Source organism: Canis aureus, chromosome 7 (assembly GCF_053574225.1).
Source record: "Canis aureus isolate CA01 chromosome 7, VMU_Caureus_v.1.0, whole genome shotgun sequence".
Lineage (NCBI taxonomy): Eukaryota > Metazoa > Chordata > Mammalia > Carnivora > Canidae > Canis > Canis aureus.
The window spans coordinates 29,859,030-29,878,461 of record NC_135617.1 but is presented as its reverse complement, the minus strand read 5'-3'; the positions used below and the strand labels follow the sequence as shown (position 1 = coordinate 29,878,461).

The 19,432-nt window shown below is 33.5% G+C and overlaps 1 protein-coding gene across 6 annotated transcripts in view; it reads right to left on the bottom strand.

Annotated features, from left to right (window-relative positions):
* IBTK (inhibitor of Bruton tyrosine kinase) overlaps nt 1-19,432 on the bottom strand; it is a 101,670-nt gene that overhangs the window by 59,857 nt on the left and 22,381 nt on the right. For 4 of the 6 annotated variants that reach the window (XM_077903256.1, XM_077903261.1, XM_077903259.1 and 1 more), the window contains exons 6-16: nt 17,031-17,201; nt 13,577-13,694; nt 13,253-13,433; nt 11,434-11,557; nt 9,505-9,682; nt 6,192-6,369; nt 4,379-4,978; nt 3,141-3,227; nt 2,250-2,332; nt 2,128-2,165; nt 1,583-1,679 (exon numbers count right to left, since the gene is read on the bottom strand). In XM_077903256.1, coding sequence (XP_077759382.1) covers nt 1,583-1,679; nt 2,128-2,165; nt 2,250-2,332; nt 3,141-3,227; nt 4,379-4,978; nt 6,192-6,369; nt 9,505-9,682; nt 11,434-11,557; nt 13,253-13,433; nt 13,577-13,694; nt 17,031-17,201 — 1,855 coding nt within the window. The remainder of the gene's footprint in view (nt 1-1,582; nt 1,680-2,127; nt 2,166-2,249; nt 2,333-3,140; nt 3,228-4,378; nt 4,979-6,191; nt 6,370-9,504; nt 9,683-11,433; nt 11,558-13,252; nt 13,434-13,576; nt 13,695-17,030; nt 17,202-19,432) is intronic. The other 2 variants (XM_077903260.1, XM_077903258.1) reach the window with 1 other exon arrangement.

Below are 19,432 nucleotides of genomic sequence, written 5' to 3'. Positions count from 1 at the left end.
ATGGAACCACAAAAACCCTGATCAGCCAAAGTAATCTTGAGAAAGAAGGTGGCTAGAAGCATTATACTTCATGACTTCAAAATATGTTACAAAGCTACAGTAATCAAAAATTAATGTACTGCCATAAAAAGCAGACATATATACCAATGGAATAGAATAGAAAGCCCAGAAACAAACCCTCATTTTACAGTCAATTAATCTTCAACAAGGGCATAAAGAATACAAAATGGAGGAAAGAATAGTCTCTTCAATAAAGAGTTCTAGGAAAACTAAATATCCATATGCAAGAGAATGAAACTGGACCCACACTATACACTAAAGTCACCTCAAAATGGATTAAAGATGTAAAAAAAAGACCTGAAAATATAAAATTCCTAGAAGAAAATGGTAAAAGATCCTAGTCTTGCCAATGGTTTATACTGAATAGGACATCAAAACCACATGCAACAAAAGCAAAAATAAGCAAATGGAATTACATGAAACTACAAAGTTTCTACAAAGCAAAGGGGGAAAAAATCAACAAAATGAAAGGCAACCTTCAGAATGGGAGAAAATATTTGCAAACCACATTTCATAAGGGATTAATATCCAAAATATATAAGGAATTCTTATAACTCAACAGCAAAAAAAACAAAGTAACTAAAAAATGGGCAAAGGACGTTTCTCCAAAAAAGACACAAGGGATAGCCAACAGATACATGAAAAGGTGCTCAATGTCACTAATTATCAGGAAAATGCAAATCAGTATTATAATGAGATGTTACCTTAACACCTGTTAAGATGGCTATTATCAATAAAACAAAAAATAACAAGTGTTGGCAAGGATGTGGAGACAAGGGAACACTTGTGTGCACTCTTGGTAGGACTATAAAATGATACAGCCACTATGGAAAACAATATGGAGGTTCCTCCAAAAATTAAAATAGAACTACCATGATATAGCAATCCCACTCCTGGATATTTAGCCAAAGGAACTGAAATCAGGGTCTTGAAGACATATCTGCCCTTTCATGTTCACTGAAGCAAAATTAACAACAGTGAGGATATACAACAGTCTAAATGTCCATTGACAGATGAAAGGATTAAAACAAAATGTGGTATATACATACAATTGAACACAGTAGTTCACCATGCCTATGACTGAAGACACTGTAACTAAAACATTGGTGTAGTGCTTTAAAAAGTATATAAATGCAATCTCTCCTTAAATTTTGATTCAATTCTATTTCTTTTACTTCAGAGATATTATCACCAGGGGAAAAACAAACACTTAAAAACTTTTGTCAAATATGTCAAAACTATTCCCTATTGACAGTTTCTCATCTCAATCACAGAAGTAGCTGGCATGAAACTTAAATCTAATCTCAACCATTATACATAATCCTTATAGAGTTCATTTTCACATAGGTTAATAAAATTTTTCTTTTTCTATTCCTTTACTATTAGTAATCATCCCTATTGCTCATTCTAAATTAAGCCCCTGTTGACGGTTTACTTCAATTAGAGTAGAAATTAAGATTCATGTTGACTTTGCCGTATTCAATTTTACCTTAAAATATCTAAAACATCCTCTTATTAATACCTTTTATCACCACAGCTTCATCAGTATAGAGGTAGTCCAAAATAACTTCCAGTATGTCAGAATGTATTGGCATTTCCAGAGCCGTACAAGTAGAAGCCTAAATAAAATAAAGTAAAATAATTAATTTTAAATTATGAAAAACTACCATATTCTGACTGGTACAGAAAACTTTGAATTGGGAATCATGTCAAATGCAAAAGAAAGTAACATTTATAAAACACAAATCTACAATGACATACATTTAATTTTAAAATGCCTTGTAACATGGAGAATATGAAAAAAAATTGAAACAAAAACCAATCACACTGGTATTCCAAACACATGGCCAAATAATAAAAGGTGATACTCTGACTGTAAGAAGTTTTTCTGTAACAATTTTTAATTCTAAATATTGCTGTTTTCCAGCAGGCTTCAGCATAAAGTTTAGAACAAAATTAAAATGGAGTTAAAATATCAGGTTCCCATTCTGAATTTCTTTGTACATAATTTCCCAAAAATAAAAAGAAGTGTGATTGCCAGCCACGTGGTTTGAATTTAAATCTTACCTCAATCCATGAGCTACTCAGCATACTATGAAAATATTCTGGGAAAAGAAAAAGTATAATTCATTAGACAGTGAAACAATAATAAAACAAATAAATCAGCAACTAATAAAAAGTATACCTACCAAGTCTAGCACAAAGAACACACTTATGACAAGGAAATTCCTTTCCATCCACTGATTTCATGGTCACATCACATAGAAAGGAACTGAAAAAACAATTTTTTTAATTGAAGTGAGTGATTTCTTTACATATTTAGCCAACAGAAAATTTATTATAGGATTTGGCTTCAGTTGATTTTCTCTTAAAGACAGCAGAGAACAAACTTGAGGGTACACATACAAATAAAGTTCTTTATCTCCTTCCACTTGAGTAAAGATAATAAGGACCTTATAATAAAGATAGTAAATGGAACCGAATACAGATAAGTATTCAAAAAAGTCTTCTAATTTTCCTTTTGCATTACAGACCAGGTGTTAATAATGTAATAGTAAGTGACATCATAGTCAAAGGTCTTTAATTCACCTCTTTTTACAACATATTCTTTGCTGAAATAGTCTAGATATCTCTAGTTTCTCTTTCTCCAAAACTTTTCCCCTACAAAGTACAAATACCTAAAAACAAAAACTTTTTAATAACTAACATATTGAGAATAGTATATTTATTACTTAAAAAACTTACACTAAAGAAAATAATCATAATGATGAAGAGGGACAATTAGTTTGGTTTTGGGCTAACATTTCCTACATATTGAATAATATAAAATTTGGGCAAGGAAAATTAAAAATTTCTTCCTTAAAAACCAATTTAAAAATGAACTGTTTCAATGTCTTATTGAATAGTTAACATTTTATCCATTTATCTCAACAGCTCTCCAACACTTCTAGAAATGAAGACTACTAAAGGTGAGGGTACCTACTCAAATATTTTGCTTTGTATGGTCAGTAACAAGAGCTGTTTTCACAGTTAGGTCTCAAAATCTACAGATGAAAGTTTATCTTCATTTCCTAACTTACCATTTTTTCTGATTTAGCTTTGATTTATTACCAGTTTTCTTCTCAATAACATTAATTTTTCCATTTTCAAATCTGACTCCATCTAACCTATCAAAAATAGATAAAAATTAAGTTGATGGACCAAAACAACAGCAAAAATCCAACAATTTACATCTGGACATAATTATATAATTTATATCACCTAAAAAAGTATCTCAATAAACTCAACTCTGTGATAAAGAAGTATCGTTTATTCTCCTTCAGTTTTACTTAGAATTCAAAGTACAGTTAATCCTTGAACAATGCAGAAATTAAAGTCACCATGCCCCCTACCTGAGTTGAAATCTGCATATAATTTTGACTACCCCAAAACTTAACTACTAGTACCTCAATGTTGACTGGAAGCCTTCCCAATAACTTATACAGTAGACTTGTATGTTTGTAGTTTGTATATTATTTGCATTATATATTGTATTCTTACAATAGAGAAAGCTAGAGAAAAGAAATTGTTAAGACAATCCTAAGGAAAATGTCCAATATGGTTTAATGGTACCATACTGAATTTATCATAAAAAATCTGAATACAAGTGGATCTGCACAGTTCAAACCCATGTTTTTCAAGGGTCAAATGCATATTAAATATGGTTACTGACAAAAAAACATACCAAAACCATAGCACTAAACCCTTCAGTGTTTTTAAATAGGAAACCTGATAAATGCTCCTTCTCTGCTCCTACCCCACACATAAGATTACACTATCACAAGCAACATACATATCTTAAAAAAAAGAATTCCAAAGAATATGGTTTATATGACAAATCTCTCTTAGGCAGTTTACACATACTGTAGGACAGAACTATACCAACAAATTGAACCACTATTATCCCTCCCTTCTAAATACTGAGAAACTGAAGTTCAAAGAAACTAACAAATCTGCCTCAGCTAGTCACTAGTAGAGCCAAAAGGCAAATAAATACAGGCCTAACTCCAGAGATAGTATTTTTTCCAGCATACCACACCGCCTACCATTCCAGATCCCTGTTACACAAACAACATAGAGTTCACACCCACTAACAGCCTCCAAAGTTTTAATCCAGGGGGTCCTACAGAGATAGCTTTAGCAGAAAATGAAGAAAGAACACATACAAAAAGGCACATGGGGGTAGAACTGAGGGACAGGAAAAGACGAGTAGCAAAGAAAAAGAATTTTTAAAAGGAGCTCATAATAAGGTTCAAGGACAGATATTAAGAAGCCATACCTACTACTCAAATTACTGAAACCAAATTTCTTTGCAACATTTTGCAACATTCTTACAGGATCATCTTCCCCAATACTTTTCCCTTTATTGGAAGCCTTTGATTTGCTTTTTTGCTTTTCATTAACTGTGTGTGCTTGATTACTTCTGTAAACTTCAAATGCTGACTTCTGATTATCTTCATGGCAATGCATTTTATTTGAATGTGAATTCATAGTGCCCTGATATTCTTCTGGCTTTTTGTTTAAGTTTATTCTTGGTGTGAAGCCATGAATTAAAAAGTCACAAGTATCTGTGTATATAAATTGTAAAAGGTACTCGAACAAGTCAGGATGAACCTTCTCTATGACAAAGAGATGGCATCCTGCAGAATCTTCATCTTTCCGGTAAACATCTATAAAATCTAAAGTAGTCCCATCTGAAAGAAACAATTTCTGAAAAAAGTCAGAACGCACTGCCAAAATATATTTATGTGCAGGGAAAATTCTATTGCCAACTTGAAATGTCACATCATGAATATTGTCCGTTTCATCTGTTTCCCTTAAGAGTTTGCCAAACTCTTCAAAAAAGGATGATGAGGATACGGCTGGAATTTCATAAAGGCTAGAAATGAAACAAAAATAATTTTTACTTTCAAGAAAATGAAAAAAAAAGCATCCCATCCCTAGCCAATTCTCCTTTAAAGTACAATTTATTTTTTAGCTATTAAACTTCTAAAATTTTAAATCTGGCATTTCTGAAAATATAAGAATACTGCAAAGTCTTAGATACTGTATCACATTTTAAAATGTGACTCCTTTTTATATTTTTTTACTAAACTGACAAGATTCAAGTTTTCCTTCAAAAGCAGAGTTTTCTATTTCTACTAGGAAATGCTAGAATGTAAATGAGTATTTCCATAGAAATTTTTTAAATGACTATAACTAAACACAAATGACTATAAAACTAAAAATATCCAGAAAAGAGTACAGTTCTCAACCTTTTCTTTGATATCCTTTTCTTTTATCCTTTATCCTTTTAAGTGAAGAAAACCAAATATACAAAGAACTGAGCAAATACTTCAGGTCAAATCCCAGAATAGGCCAGAAATTCAGGGAGGAAAAATAAATATACACACAGATACACAATCAGTCCATAACTCTGGTTCTTTAGCACTGTAAAAATGTTATCACACCTTCCCTATCCACATTTCACCCTTTCAGGTAGGGGAAACAATCCTCCTGGTTTGCCCTGGATTGAGTGCTTTCCCAGGAGATGAGAGTTTTGGTGCTAAATATGGGACAGGCAGGCCTAGGCAAACCAGAATGAAGTTCACCCTACTTCCAGGACTTCTTTCCAACAGTACCCTGGACATTTATCTTAACCTGTCATCTCTCTACTAATGTAACTTAGAGAATATTTGCACTGAGATTCACACTACCCTACAGATGACTATACCACCTCTTCTTTTGTTAATTATCATATTCAAGTATTAGAGATTTTTGCAAACTGTGTAATATTTATATTTCTCAGAATTTGAGAACCCAGAGTACATCAAAAAGTAGTTATAAATTTTGTGCATGCACATATGTATTTTCAAGATTTTCAATAAATACCAGTTTACAAACTAAAAGAAATACTTATCATTCCCACTATAACAAATTCCACCTCTGAGTTTTCCAGATAACATGATTTTATGTCTAAAGCTTCTACAAGTCTTGGCAAAAGCATTTCAATTAAATTTCCTCCAGGAGCTACTGAAAAAAAAAAAAAAAAAAAAAAGGAAAACTCAGTGATTATTCCTTCTAAAAATGAAATTTAATATATACAAGTGTACCTTGTTTTAGGATCTGACTGCAGGATTGCAAAGTTGCATCCACTTGGATCTGTGCTGACACTAACAGCTCTATGGGCAAAAGTAAGTTTCTCAAGTCGAATTCTTTCGTATACACTATTTATATCAGAGACACAAGACACATCTGATGAGGAATTATGAAGATTTGATAAAATCTCTGCTAAAAAGAAAAATAAACAAACTTCTATTAATGGAGGCTTTATTGAAACTATTAAAATGCTTTAGGAGAAAAGAAAATAGAAAAATAAAATATGAAAGTATCTTTCATATATAAGTCCTTTTGAAGAATTATAATCCCCCGCCCCCCAACACAATTTGCACCCTATGTATAGTATAGGTACTATAAAGGAAATTTTGTTTGGTCAATTCTCAATTACCCATGATTTTGTCCCTTTCAACAAAAACATCCTCCACACTGCACCAAAGTTAACTTTCTAAGAAGCAAATCTAGTGTTACACCACCTTCTAAAACTCCTCAGCTTGCATTAAAAATATATAAACTTAGGATCCCTATAGTTTGTTATTTGGTCCCAAATATCTGAGTGACCATACTGTGCTACTGTGATGCAGTGATCATCAATCTGTCCCTAAAGATACAGTAGTGAACAAGATAGGCATGTCCCTGCCATTCTGGAGTGCACAATCTAGCAGAGAAGACAGACATTAAAACAAATGATTATATCCATTACGAGTCAAATTAAGGCTATGAAAGAAAAGTATGAAATGTGCATGCAAAGAAATTATTCTTCAGTAGGAAGAATACTGAAAGTAATTAAAAATAAAGACAGAGATCATTTAGGAAACTAATAAGAAAGAATCCAAAGAATAAATAATATACATTGAAGTTGTAGCAATAAAAGTGGAGAAAAGTGGAAAGATTTCAGAAATATTTGAGACAAAAGTGACAAAATTTAGTGACTGATCGGATATAGGGGTGGCGGGATGTGAGGTGTCAAAGACAACCATTTACTTAGATATAAAACATTAAAAAGCAAATGTGGAAGCATGAGATCATGAATTCAGATTACTAAATGTGACTAAGATACAATTCTAAGACTTCCAACATTTATATGCAGTCAAACCTGCATTTTGGTTACTCTCTCAAATTCACTCTATTTCAGTCTTACAGGCCTTTGCTAATTTTTCCCACACACTCAGTTATTGCAATTTCTACTCTCAAAAAACCTAACATATGCATATTAGCATTTGTAAACTGTAAATATTAACATGTATCTATTGTCCCTACAAACTTATGAGTGTCTGAGAACAGGGGCCCTGTTATCAACATATATGTTATCAATAAAGCATAGCTCTATATGTGACACACAGTAAATCTAATTTAAATGTTTACAGACTTATATAATCTATAAAGAAATAAAAGAAATACAACAAACCTCTAATCACTCCACTGTGTCTTTGATTTTGAAAACTATGTTTATAATTTTCTGAATTAATTATAAACGTTCATTATATGTGTCTTAGCATATTCATTCAACAGATCTTAATGAGGGACTACTATGTGTCAGGAAATATGCTGAATGCCAAGGACCCAGTGCAATAGTCAAGGTCCTTGCCATCTTATAGCCTGATAGGAGACAAGCATTAAAAAAACTAATCACAAAGATAAATACAGGGATGCCTGGGTGGCTCAGTGGTTGAGCATCTGCTTTTGGCTCAGGGCGTGATTCCAGACATCAGGCTTCCTGCATGGGGCCTGCTTTTCCCTCTGCCTGCATCTCTGTCTCTGTCTCTCTCATAAATAGATAAAAACTTAAAAAAAAAAAATATAAATACATAAAAACAAGTAGAGACAAGTTGCATCATGAAAATCCAAAGGGAATATGAAAAGTGAAACAGGGTACTTCAATTTAGATTGAGGGATCTGTGAAAACATTTCTGATGAAGCATAAATGAATCTGAGATGTGAAAAATTAGAGAAAGTCCTGGGACTACTGAACAAAATTGAAAACCTGAAGATGGATGTGACTGAAGAATGATAAATGAAAGCAGTTCAGGTACACAGACAAAGGTCAGAGAAGGAGCTTTTGGGACGATGTTTAGGAAGTGAGGAAACATTAAAGAGTTTTTAAATACAGGAATATTAAAATCAGATCAAATATTAAAATAAGATCACTCTAATAGTTAAGAACAGATAAAAAGAAATAAGAGTACGAATAAGGAAAATTTTTTTTTTTTTTTTTTTAGGAAAATATATTTTTTGCAGTAGTCCATATGATTTGGGATACAGTGGGACCCATTAACTGTGAAGAGGTAAATGAATTTTAGTTTTTCCAGAAAAAAATCAACAAATAATTATGGATGAAAGAAAAATTTGGCAACTTAAGTTAAAAAACGATGCAAGTAATCATAAATTTATAAATTTATAATCAGATAAAATTAAGAATGAACTATATAATGAATAATTTCTGTTTTCAATGGTAGCATCTTAAAGCTATCCTTTCTATTCATCAAGGAATGAAATAAAATTTATCTCTACCCAACAACTATTTAATACAACTATTTTTTTAAATTCTCAATATAAAAATTTATTCTTCCTATTATTTTCCTTTAAGCCATGAAATGTGTGTTTAAAAAATTTTAATTTTACATATACAAGTATATAAAAAGACAATACATAAAATGTAAAAAAAAAAAAAAATATATATATATATATATATATATATATATATATATACACACACACACACTATAAGCCAGTCACTTCTCAATTTAGGGAAGAAGATAAAAAAATGGAGCTTGGAAGATGGTTCAAAAGCATCTGGGGAGTTTTTTCTTTAAACTTTACACTTCCCTGTCCCTAGAGCCAAGCAGTGATCTACTATTAGTGATAGGAATGCACCATGACCTCAGGATATACTGAGACAGATAAAAGGTTGAAAACCAGAGTTAAGGGATCCCTGGGTGGCGCAGCGGTTTGGCGCCTGCCTTTGGCCTAGGGCACGATCCTGGAGACCCAGGATCGATTCCCACGTCGGGCTCCCGGTACATGGAGCCTGCTTCTCTCTGCCTGTGTCTCTGCCTCTCTTTCTCTCTCTGTGACTATCATAAATAAATAAAAATTAAAAAAAAAAATATTTAAAAAATAAAAAAGAAAACCAGAGTTAAGTGAATTAACTATTTACCTACATACACATAAACCAAAATCAAAAGACAATACTTAAGGGTAAAACCTAATAACCCTTGTCAAACCTAATGATAAACACTTGTGAAATTAAAGGTTAATTGAAAGATACTTTATGCTCTATTCACATATATGACACATATATGAACTGACCTTTCTTTTCAGAATTCCTTTTTTTTTCTTCAAACCATTTCCCTCTAAATCCTTCTCCATCTTGTGTGACAAATAAAATGTCTTTTCTATTTAAAGCAATATCAGAAATGAAGACCTGGCGTGGATAAGCCCATCGACACTGCTTTAGAGAACTGCTGACTGATCTCCAGCAAAATACCTAAAATAAATCCAAATTACACTGGAATAAAAATATATTCCCATATAGCACCTGAACAACCAAAAACTGGTATCAAAGGATTATATCTCTAATTAATATGTTTCCATGTTCACTCTTTCACAGAAAAAGAAACTATAAAAATCAATTCATTGTGTCTTTCAGAAAAAGTACATCAAGCAAATATGAAGCACTAAAAATACTTCAAAGACACTCCCCTTAAGAAGATGTAATTTTCAGTATTACTCGTTTTTGGTAAATTGATCTGCTACAATAGTAAAGAAAAGCAAAAATATGAAAACTAAAACTTAGATATTAGACTTGTAGTACCATCTATTTGCAAGAAGAATGAAAATCACCCTATGAAAATCCAAACTTTAGCTCTCAAGAAAAAAAGGACATGAATAACCCAATTATAGAACTAAATCTTACAGGTAGAAAAATCAGAGTTCAATGGCTTCCAAGCGGTTCTGCAAGCTTTAATGTTTCTGAGAAATGGCTTGGAACCTACTAGTTAGGGATGGAGAGAATAAGGAGAGGTATGGTATTGAGTTTTCCAATCCAGCTTCATCCAGAACAGTAACTCTTATCTGCTTCATATATTTGCATTCCAAGAAAAATTACATTTGAAAAATTAATGCTGCTGATTTTTAAAAGTTTGATCCCCTCATATTTAAGAAAACTAACACAAAATGGTATCTGCCAAAATTTTAAAATTTATGTAAAAAAAAAAGACTATACTGATTGAGTCCTTCAGAGATTGGTTTTCATAGTAAGATTCTATTTTGCAGAAATTAAAGATACAGAAGTATAAACTAGATCCATATTAATATAAATAAAATATATCCTAGAGTCAAATGCTTTTTAGACTATTTTATGTAATCCCATGCCACTGCTTCCTCCCATAGTATAAAATTAGAGTTCTAATATAGTCCTCTATATTAAAATTATCAACTACAAACTTATATCTGTTAAGTCCCAGTAGGTAGAGCTTTATGATTAATTCTTCAATTTCCAAATGTCAAATTTTATAGCACTTTGTAAGATTCAGAAAACATTCTCATTATATGTTTCTATTTTATAAACAAAAAGCAGAAGGCAATCTGTGTTTTTCTAGCCAGTGTAAAATTCTTTGTGTTACTAAAATGTATGAATATATGCTTAATTTAACAATTTCCTTAGAGAAATGTACTGATATATTTGCACAGGGCACTGAAATTGAAGTCTACTTAAATGTAAAGAGATTAGAGATTCTTCCTATAGTGATCTAGGAATGCATTATCTTTTATATATGACAGTTATAATCTCTGAAAATATACATTATGTGTACATTTCCTTAAAACTAAATCTGGGGAAATTTACTAATTACAAAATTTTTAATTTTGCCTGTTCAGCTTTTACTTTTTTTAAGGAGCTGTTATATAAAATATATCTATGCGATTTGATATCTTCATCCATACTCAGTTTACATATCAAATAATCCATCAAAATTCCTTATTTCCATTTTAAGCACAGTAAATGAAATTTTAAGCTACAGTTTAACAAAGCTGTACTGTGCAACATTAATTGTCATCAAACTTTCTTTGAAATATCAGCTCCATACTAATTACTACTGATGTCAAAAGTAAGTAGAGAAAAAAGTCAATGGGAATCATCATCATCATAATAATACATGTTCACATTATCAGGTCCGTTACAGCTATCAATTGAGAACAAAATTTCTTTACTACACTTTTGCATAAATATACACTTACCCTTCCAGCTCCATCCATGGCAAGAATGCAAATTTTTTGACCCCCATTTTCCTTTAAATTTTCAGGATCAACCTTGTATTCCATACGTCCCCCAGAAACAAGAACTTTTTTCAAGTTTAGTTGTCTAGGTGAAAAAGAAAACTCTCCATTAATATGTTCTCTAAAAAAAAAAAAAAAAATTAAAAAAAATATGTTCTCTAAAATATACATGGCTCAATTTTTAAGAAATTACTATTCAAACAATAATCTACAGTGATTATTGTGACACGTGAAGTAAGACAATTTGGCCTTTGGTATCCTTAGTCCCTCCTTTCTCTTTAAGTTTCCCCTACATTATGGCAGTTTCTTTTTATAGCAAGTCCTTCCCTCCCAAATGCCTGTACCTACACACACACACACACCTCTGAAATCTAAAGTCCCACTTGTGAATGCACACATTCACTCTACTTTTTTTTTTTTTTTTTTTTTTTTTTTATTTATGATAGTCACACACACAGAGAGAAAGAGCAGAGACACAGGCAGAGGGAGAAGCAGGCTCCATGCACCGGGAGCCCGACGTGGGGTTCGATCCCGGGTCTCCAGGATCGTGCCCTGGGCCAAAGGCAGGCACTAAACTGCTGCGCCACCCAGGGATCCCTTCACTCTACTTTAATTAACTGATAAGACTAAAAGCTCCTAACAGACCAGAAAAACTTAAAACCTCAAAATGAAACAAATCTTTAATTTCAAATATGAACAACCCTAAATAGCTAATAGCTACCAGGAAAATCATCACTAATTTAATTTTGGGGACGCCTGGGTGGCTCAGAGGTTGAGCTTCTGCCTTCGGCTCAGGGCGTGATCCTGGAGTCCCAGGATCGAGTCCCACATTGGGCTCACTGCATGGAGCCTGCTTCTCTCTCTGCCTGTCTCTCTGTGTCTCTCATGAATAAATAAATAAAATCTTGAAGAAAAAAAAAGTTGAATACTTTGGAATGACACATTAAAATGCATAGCAAAATACTGCTGTCAAATCAGAAATGGATTAATCAACTATAAAAGATTGAAATATATGAAAAGTAAAGGACTCTAACCATATTAATTTACCTCACAATTGTTTTTAAGAGCTTCCTCCTTAAAGTGTTCAAAATGAAATCACAGATGATACATTATGGGTAGGTTTATGCTCAAAAGCTAAGGAACTCCAATTGGCGGACACATCCATGCTTACACCTTAGTTTTATGATTCCCTGCTTTACCTGGCTTTTTTGATGAGCTAACCAACTGCTAGTTTTTACTGCATGCTACTATATCCTACTATAGGATATATCATACTATATCCTACTCTCAGGTAACAAAAGGCTACACAAATATAAAGATAAAAAATATACCAGTTAATTATAAACACATGGACTGAGAATCCATGATAAATAATTAGCTATTTTTAAAAAATAAATAAATGCATAACATAAGAAAGCCACACATGAACCAATGATGATTGTGTCACAAACCAAGAATTATAATTAATCTAGTACTATGTACCTGAAGCATAAAAAAAAAAAGAAATTTATAGGTCACATTTAACCATATGTTAAATATAGTTCTGAAATACTGTTTAACAATTTACAGAGAACTTCTACATATGCTCCCTGGATGCTTCTCAAAGACTAAGCTCAAAGGTAAAAACTCTTGATTTTCCCTTTCAGTTTTAAATTTTCTCCATTCAGTTTTCTTCATCTGACACTCTAGAACATAGCACATAAAGCTTATATTCTAAGTCTTGCTGGAAGAATTATTATTATTAAAATTATATTTCTTTACAAAAATACACATAACATACTTAGAAGCCATCTTCTTGCACTGATAGTCTGCAAGTAAGTAAATATCTCCCCTTGTGGTAACACAGACTGTGGCCCCATCACTTGCAGCAACTAAAGACAAAGTGATATCCTTATGATGAAGGGCAGAGACTTGACGAGGAGCAGTTACATACTTTTCTCCATTGGGATCTGGCAAATAACCTAAAAAATCAGACAAATAAATAAAAAACAATTTATTTTTTAAAAAATTTTAAATTTTTTATTGTTTTAAAAATTCAAAAAAAAAAAATAAAATAAAAAAAAATTCAATTTACTTTTCAGATATTGTCATCAAGATTTCTTACCCAGTTGTCCACCATTTAGTCCCATAGTGTAAACAGCTTCTCTAGTCCACAGCACTGTATGAAACCTGCCTGCCGCTACTCCAATGATTGTCCTTCCTTTCAGATATTTTGCCTGCATCTATTCAAAAAGATAAGTAAGACAGCAGTTTATTATATTACCAAGTACTAGAATAATTTTTTAAAGATCCAGTAGACCAGAGTAGCAAATATATGACATACCCACTACCAGTGCCCCCTCAAGTTCTAATGCCAGAATTCACTGAAGATCTCAGCACTGAGACTCCAACCCTTCTCAGAACACAAGATATTTTGATGCAGCAACTTTAAGTCAGCAGTTTTAATATATAAAAAATTAACAGTATAAAAACCAAATCATTCAACTTTTCAACAAGCAACATGCAAAACAGGGATTCTCATTCTATCAGAAAATTCAACACTTTTAAATGTGACATATTCAACAGTGGCACTATTGATTTTACAGCCAGATGACTCTTACTAATGTGATGTATTATCACAATGATTCTTGTATGAATACTGAATCACACTTGCATCCCAGGAATAGCCAAAGCAATCTCAAAAAAGAAAACCAAAACTGGAGGTATCACAATTCCAGATTTCAAGTTATATTACAAAACAACAGTAACTATAACAGCATGATATTAGCATAAAAAGAGACACATACATCGATGGAAAAGAACAGAAAATTCAGAAATAAACCCACAATTATGTGGCCAATTAATCCTCAACAAAGGAAGAATGAATGTTTACAATGGGGAAAAAGACAATTGTTTTGTCTTTTTCGTACAAATCTTACTGAGAAAACTGGAGAGAAACACGCAAAGAATGAAACTGGACCACTTTCTCTCACCATATACAAAAATAAACTCAAAATGTATTAAAGACCTAAATGTGAGACCTGAAACCACAAAGATCCTTGAAGAGAACACAGGCAATAAGTCTCTGACACTGGCTGTAGCAACTTTTTTCTAGATATGTCTCCTGAGGTAAGGGAAACAAAAGCAGAAATAAACTACTGGGGATCCCTGGGTGGTGCAGCGGTTTAGCGCCTGCCTTTGGCCCAGGGCGCAATCCTGGAGACCCGGGATCGAATCCCATGTCGGGCTCCCGGTGCATGGAGCCTGCTTCTCCCTCTGCCTGTGTCTCTGCCTCTCTCTCTCTCTCTCTCTCTCTGTGTGACTATCATAAATAAATAAAAAATTAAAAAAAAAAGAAACTACTGAGACCACATCAAAATAAAAAGTTTCTACACAACAAAGGAAACAATCAACAAAAACTAAAAAGCAACCTATGGAATGAAAGAAGATATTTGCAAATGACATATTCAATAAAGGTTTAGTATCCAAAATATATAAAGAACTCCTACAACTCAATACTCAAAAAACAAATAATCCAATTAAAAAATGGGCAGAAAAAAATAAAATAAAAAAATAAAAAATGGGCAGAAGACACGAATAGACATTTCTCCAAAGAAGACATACATAGATGGCCGAAAGACAATAAAACAATGCTCATCATCAAGGAAATACAAATCAAAAATACAATGAGGTTATCACCTCACACCTGTCAGAATGGCTAAAATAAAAAACACAAGTAACAAGCACTGGCAAGGATGTGGAAAAAAGGGAACCCTCTTGCACTGTTGGTGGGAATGCAAACTATTGCAGCCATTATGTAGAACAATATGAAGGTTCCTCAAAAAATTAAAAATAAAACTACCCTATGATCCAGGAATCATACAACTGGGTATTTAACCAGAGAATACAGAAACACTAATTAAAAAAAAAAGAAAAAAAAAAAAACACTAATTTAAAGGGATACATGCACCCCTATGTTTACTACAGCATTATTTTCAATAGCCAAACTATGGAAACAGCCAAGTGTCCCTCAATAAATGAATGCATAAAGATGTGGTGTGTATATACACAATGGAATACTATTCAGCCATAAAAAAAAGAATGAAATCTTGCCATTTGTAACAACAGGGATAGAGTACAATGCTGAGCAAAAGAAAGTTAGTCAGGGAAAGACAAATACCATGATCTCACTCACATGGAATTTAAGGGAAAAAAAATGAGCAAAGAAAAAGGAGAGAGAGAAAGACAAATCAAGACGAGGACTCTTATCTATAGACAACAAACTGATGGTCAACAGAGGGGAGGTGCCTGGGGGAATGAGTGACACAGGTGATGGAGATTAAAGAGTACACTTCCTATGTTGAAAAAAAAATAGAAGAAAATGAAAATAAATTAAAGAAAAACTATTGGACATATTCAGGGTCCCCCAACAGTGGCACTACTGACATTTTTCAGTCAGATGAATCTTTGCTGTGGGGGACTACCTTATAAACTACAGGTTTAGCAGCAACCCTGAACTCTACCTACTAGATGTCAGTAGCACTACTCCCAACCCCACCCCCAGCTGTGACAACTAAAAATATCTCTGTACATTGCCAAATGGCTCCTAGGGATGCAAAATTGAGAATACTAGATATGTCCATGTCAACCTAAAGCTCCAAGATAGCCACATAACACTAAGAATAAAAACAAGAATAAAATCTACCATTTATAAAGAAATTTACAAAATGATTAATATCCACAAATTTCATGATTATAGAAAATGGATCCTCCAACCAAAAAGTACCACAGATTGGAGGCTACCTCTAACTATTTCTCAGTAATTCCTATCAATTCATTAGTCATCCAGAATGGAAAAGCATTAGATTTAAAAGCTTATTAATAAAAACTGTGTATCTAATAATAATTTTAAATCCAAAGGATTAAACCAGTAAAGAAATTTAATCTCTGAAATACAAAATTTACAAATTGGAAACACATTTGTTATTGAGCGATGATTCTAGCAACATATTAATTTAAAGCACCAGTCCTAGCCCAATAAGCTTGGACTTCTGGATAACTCACTTACACGGCACATTTTGCGTTTATTATTCTTTTTTAAAGACTTCAATTACTTATTCATGAGAGACACAGAGAGACAGAGGCAGAGACAGAAGCAGAGGGAGAAGCAGGCTCCATGCAGGGTACCCGATACGAGACTTGATCTCAGGACCCAGAATCATCATGCCCTGAGCTCAAGGCAGACACTCAACCACTAAACCACCCAGAAGCCCCCATAAATTTCATGTTTTCTTAAGGAGGGCCTCAAAATTATTTGTTTTAAACCCGCAAAATGTGGATCCCCCTCTGCTTATAAATAAAAAAGTTTAAACTAAAGAACTTTTGGGCCTAGTTTCCCAAACGCCTTCTCTCTTACTCCAAACAAATGCTGAATTATACTCTGCTTAGTATCTCCTGTGAAAAATAAAGTATATACCATTAAATATAAGTAAAATAAGTTACATGTCAGTATCTTCCATCTTTTTGTCCATACAGGTTTTATAGCAAATAGTCACCTTGTTTTAAAAAAGGAAGCTTACCTGTCTGGGTACATTACAACTGGAAGGTGGAGGAATAATTCCTAATTGATGAAAAATATTCAGACCAAATGTATAAACACATCCATCTTCAGTCAGTACAACAGTATGATCCTTAGCGGCTGCCACTTGGGAACAAGTATGACCACTCAGTCCTTCCACAAGCCTAGGAATCTACAAAATAAAAGTATCTTTAGTATATATTAACCATTTATACCAAAATGCAAACAGAATCTGGTGATCCCATTTCCAAAATGACATAACTAATAAATGGCTGACATATCATAGGTAAACTCTACAATTTAGCAAGGGATAAGTTTAATAGGATATGGGGCAGCCCCGGTGGCCTAGCGGTTTAGTGCTGCCTTCAGCCCAAGGTGTGATCCTGGAGACCTGGGATCAAGTCCCACATCAGGCTCCCTGCATGGAACCTGCTTCTCCCTCTGCCTGTGTCTCTGCCTCTCTGTGTCTCTCATGAATAAATAATAAAATCTTAAAAAAATAAATAGTTTTTTTAAAAAAAGTTTAGGGGGGATGCCTGAGTGGCTTAGCGGTTTAGCGCCTGCCTTCAGCCCAGGGTGTGGTCTTGGAATCCCAGGATCGAGTCCCACATCGGGCTCCCTGCGCGGAGCCTGCTTTTCCCTCTGCCTGTGTCTCTGCCTCTCTCTATGTCTCTCATGAATAAATAAATAAAATCTTAAAAAAAAAAAAAAAAGTTTAACAGGATATGGACATTGGTTTATGAGTAAAATGCAAAACCCAGTAAGACATTTCAGTAAAATAATTCAATCCAACAAATGATTTTTGAGCCCTTATCATACACCAAGTATAAATTTGTTTGGTATAAATAAAAGAAGTCTTCAGCTAAGGTATTCACTGATGTATTGAAAAAATAAATAAATAAAAATACAGGAAAATACAGGTGTGAAGAGTAAATGATTTGGTAAGTATAAAAAACAAGTCTCTGACATTGCATAAAATGAAGACAATAATATCTGTAATCTCACAGGGTTGTTTGTGAGGCTTAAGTCAATGATACCGTACGAAAAGCATCACTGATGCCTAGAACATAATAAACCCACGAAAATTGGAAGCTGTTATTATAGTTCTCTCTTCTTTTCAAAGCACCCTTTAATAGATAAATATAGCAGTAATCCTGTCAAAAAATTTTACCTTAAAAATAATCTACTAGGCAATTTTTTTTTAATTTTCTTTTTTTTTAATTTTTTTTTATTTATTTATGATAGTCCCACACAGCGAGAGAGAGAGAGGCAGAGACACAGGCAGAGGGAGAAGCAGGCTCCATGCACCAGGAACCCGACGTGGGATTCGATACCGGGTCTCCAGGATCGCGCCCTGGGCCAAAGGCAGGCACCAAACCGCTGCGCCACCCAGGGATCCCCAGGCAATTTTTTAATGCAATAATTATTTAGGTTTCTTCCAATTAACAGTTTCAGTAGCGTAAGAGTCAATCTTTGATTATACAATGAAAACACAGGCTCAACTTTTATTTTTGTTTAAAGACTGATTTATTTTAGAGAGAGAGCACATGAACATAAGAGGAGAGAAGGAAAAAGGGAAAGAATCTTCAAGCAGACGTCCCCCTGAGTAAAAAGCCCTACCCAAAGCTGAATCTCACAATCCATGAGATCATGACCTGAGCTGAAACCAAGATTTGGAGGCTCAACCAAATGAGCCACCCAAAGGCCCCAACTCAACTGGTAGGCCACAAATACTTTGATGAGAACTAAAAAGTAAATAAATAAAAACCAGGACTACTTCAAGAAAAGGGCTTTACAATTAGTCTGACTTTTAAAATTTCAAATATGGAAATATTTTAAAACTTATTTATATGCTCTCCTGTCTTATTATTTGCTATATGCAAAATATAATTTTTCTTTGATGCTTCAGAACACCTGGGTGGCTCAGCAGTTGAACGTCTGCCTTTGGCTCAGGGCGTGATCCCGGAGTTCCAGGATTGAGTCCCACATCAGATTTCCAATGTGGAGCCTGCTTCTCCCTCTGCCTATGTCTCTGCCTCTCTCTCTGTGTCTCTCATGAATAAATAAAATATTATCTTTAAAAAATTAAAAAAAAAAACTCTATCTAAATGCTTTAAACATGATATGCAAGGAAACTAAATGATCTTTTTTTAAACAATTTTTAAGATTTATTTATTTCAGAGAGAGAGATTGTGCAAAAGCGGGGATTAGGGGTAAAAGGGAAGAAAACTCCCTGCTGAGCAGTGAGCCCAACTCAAGGCTCTGTCCCAAGACCCAGAAAGCACAACCTGAGCTGAAACCAAGAATCAGAGGATTAACTGAGCCACCCAGGCGCCACAACTAATTTTTTAACTCTATAATCAACTGTTATATTACTCTCTGCTTATAGTAGGTTAAAAACAA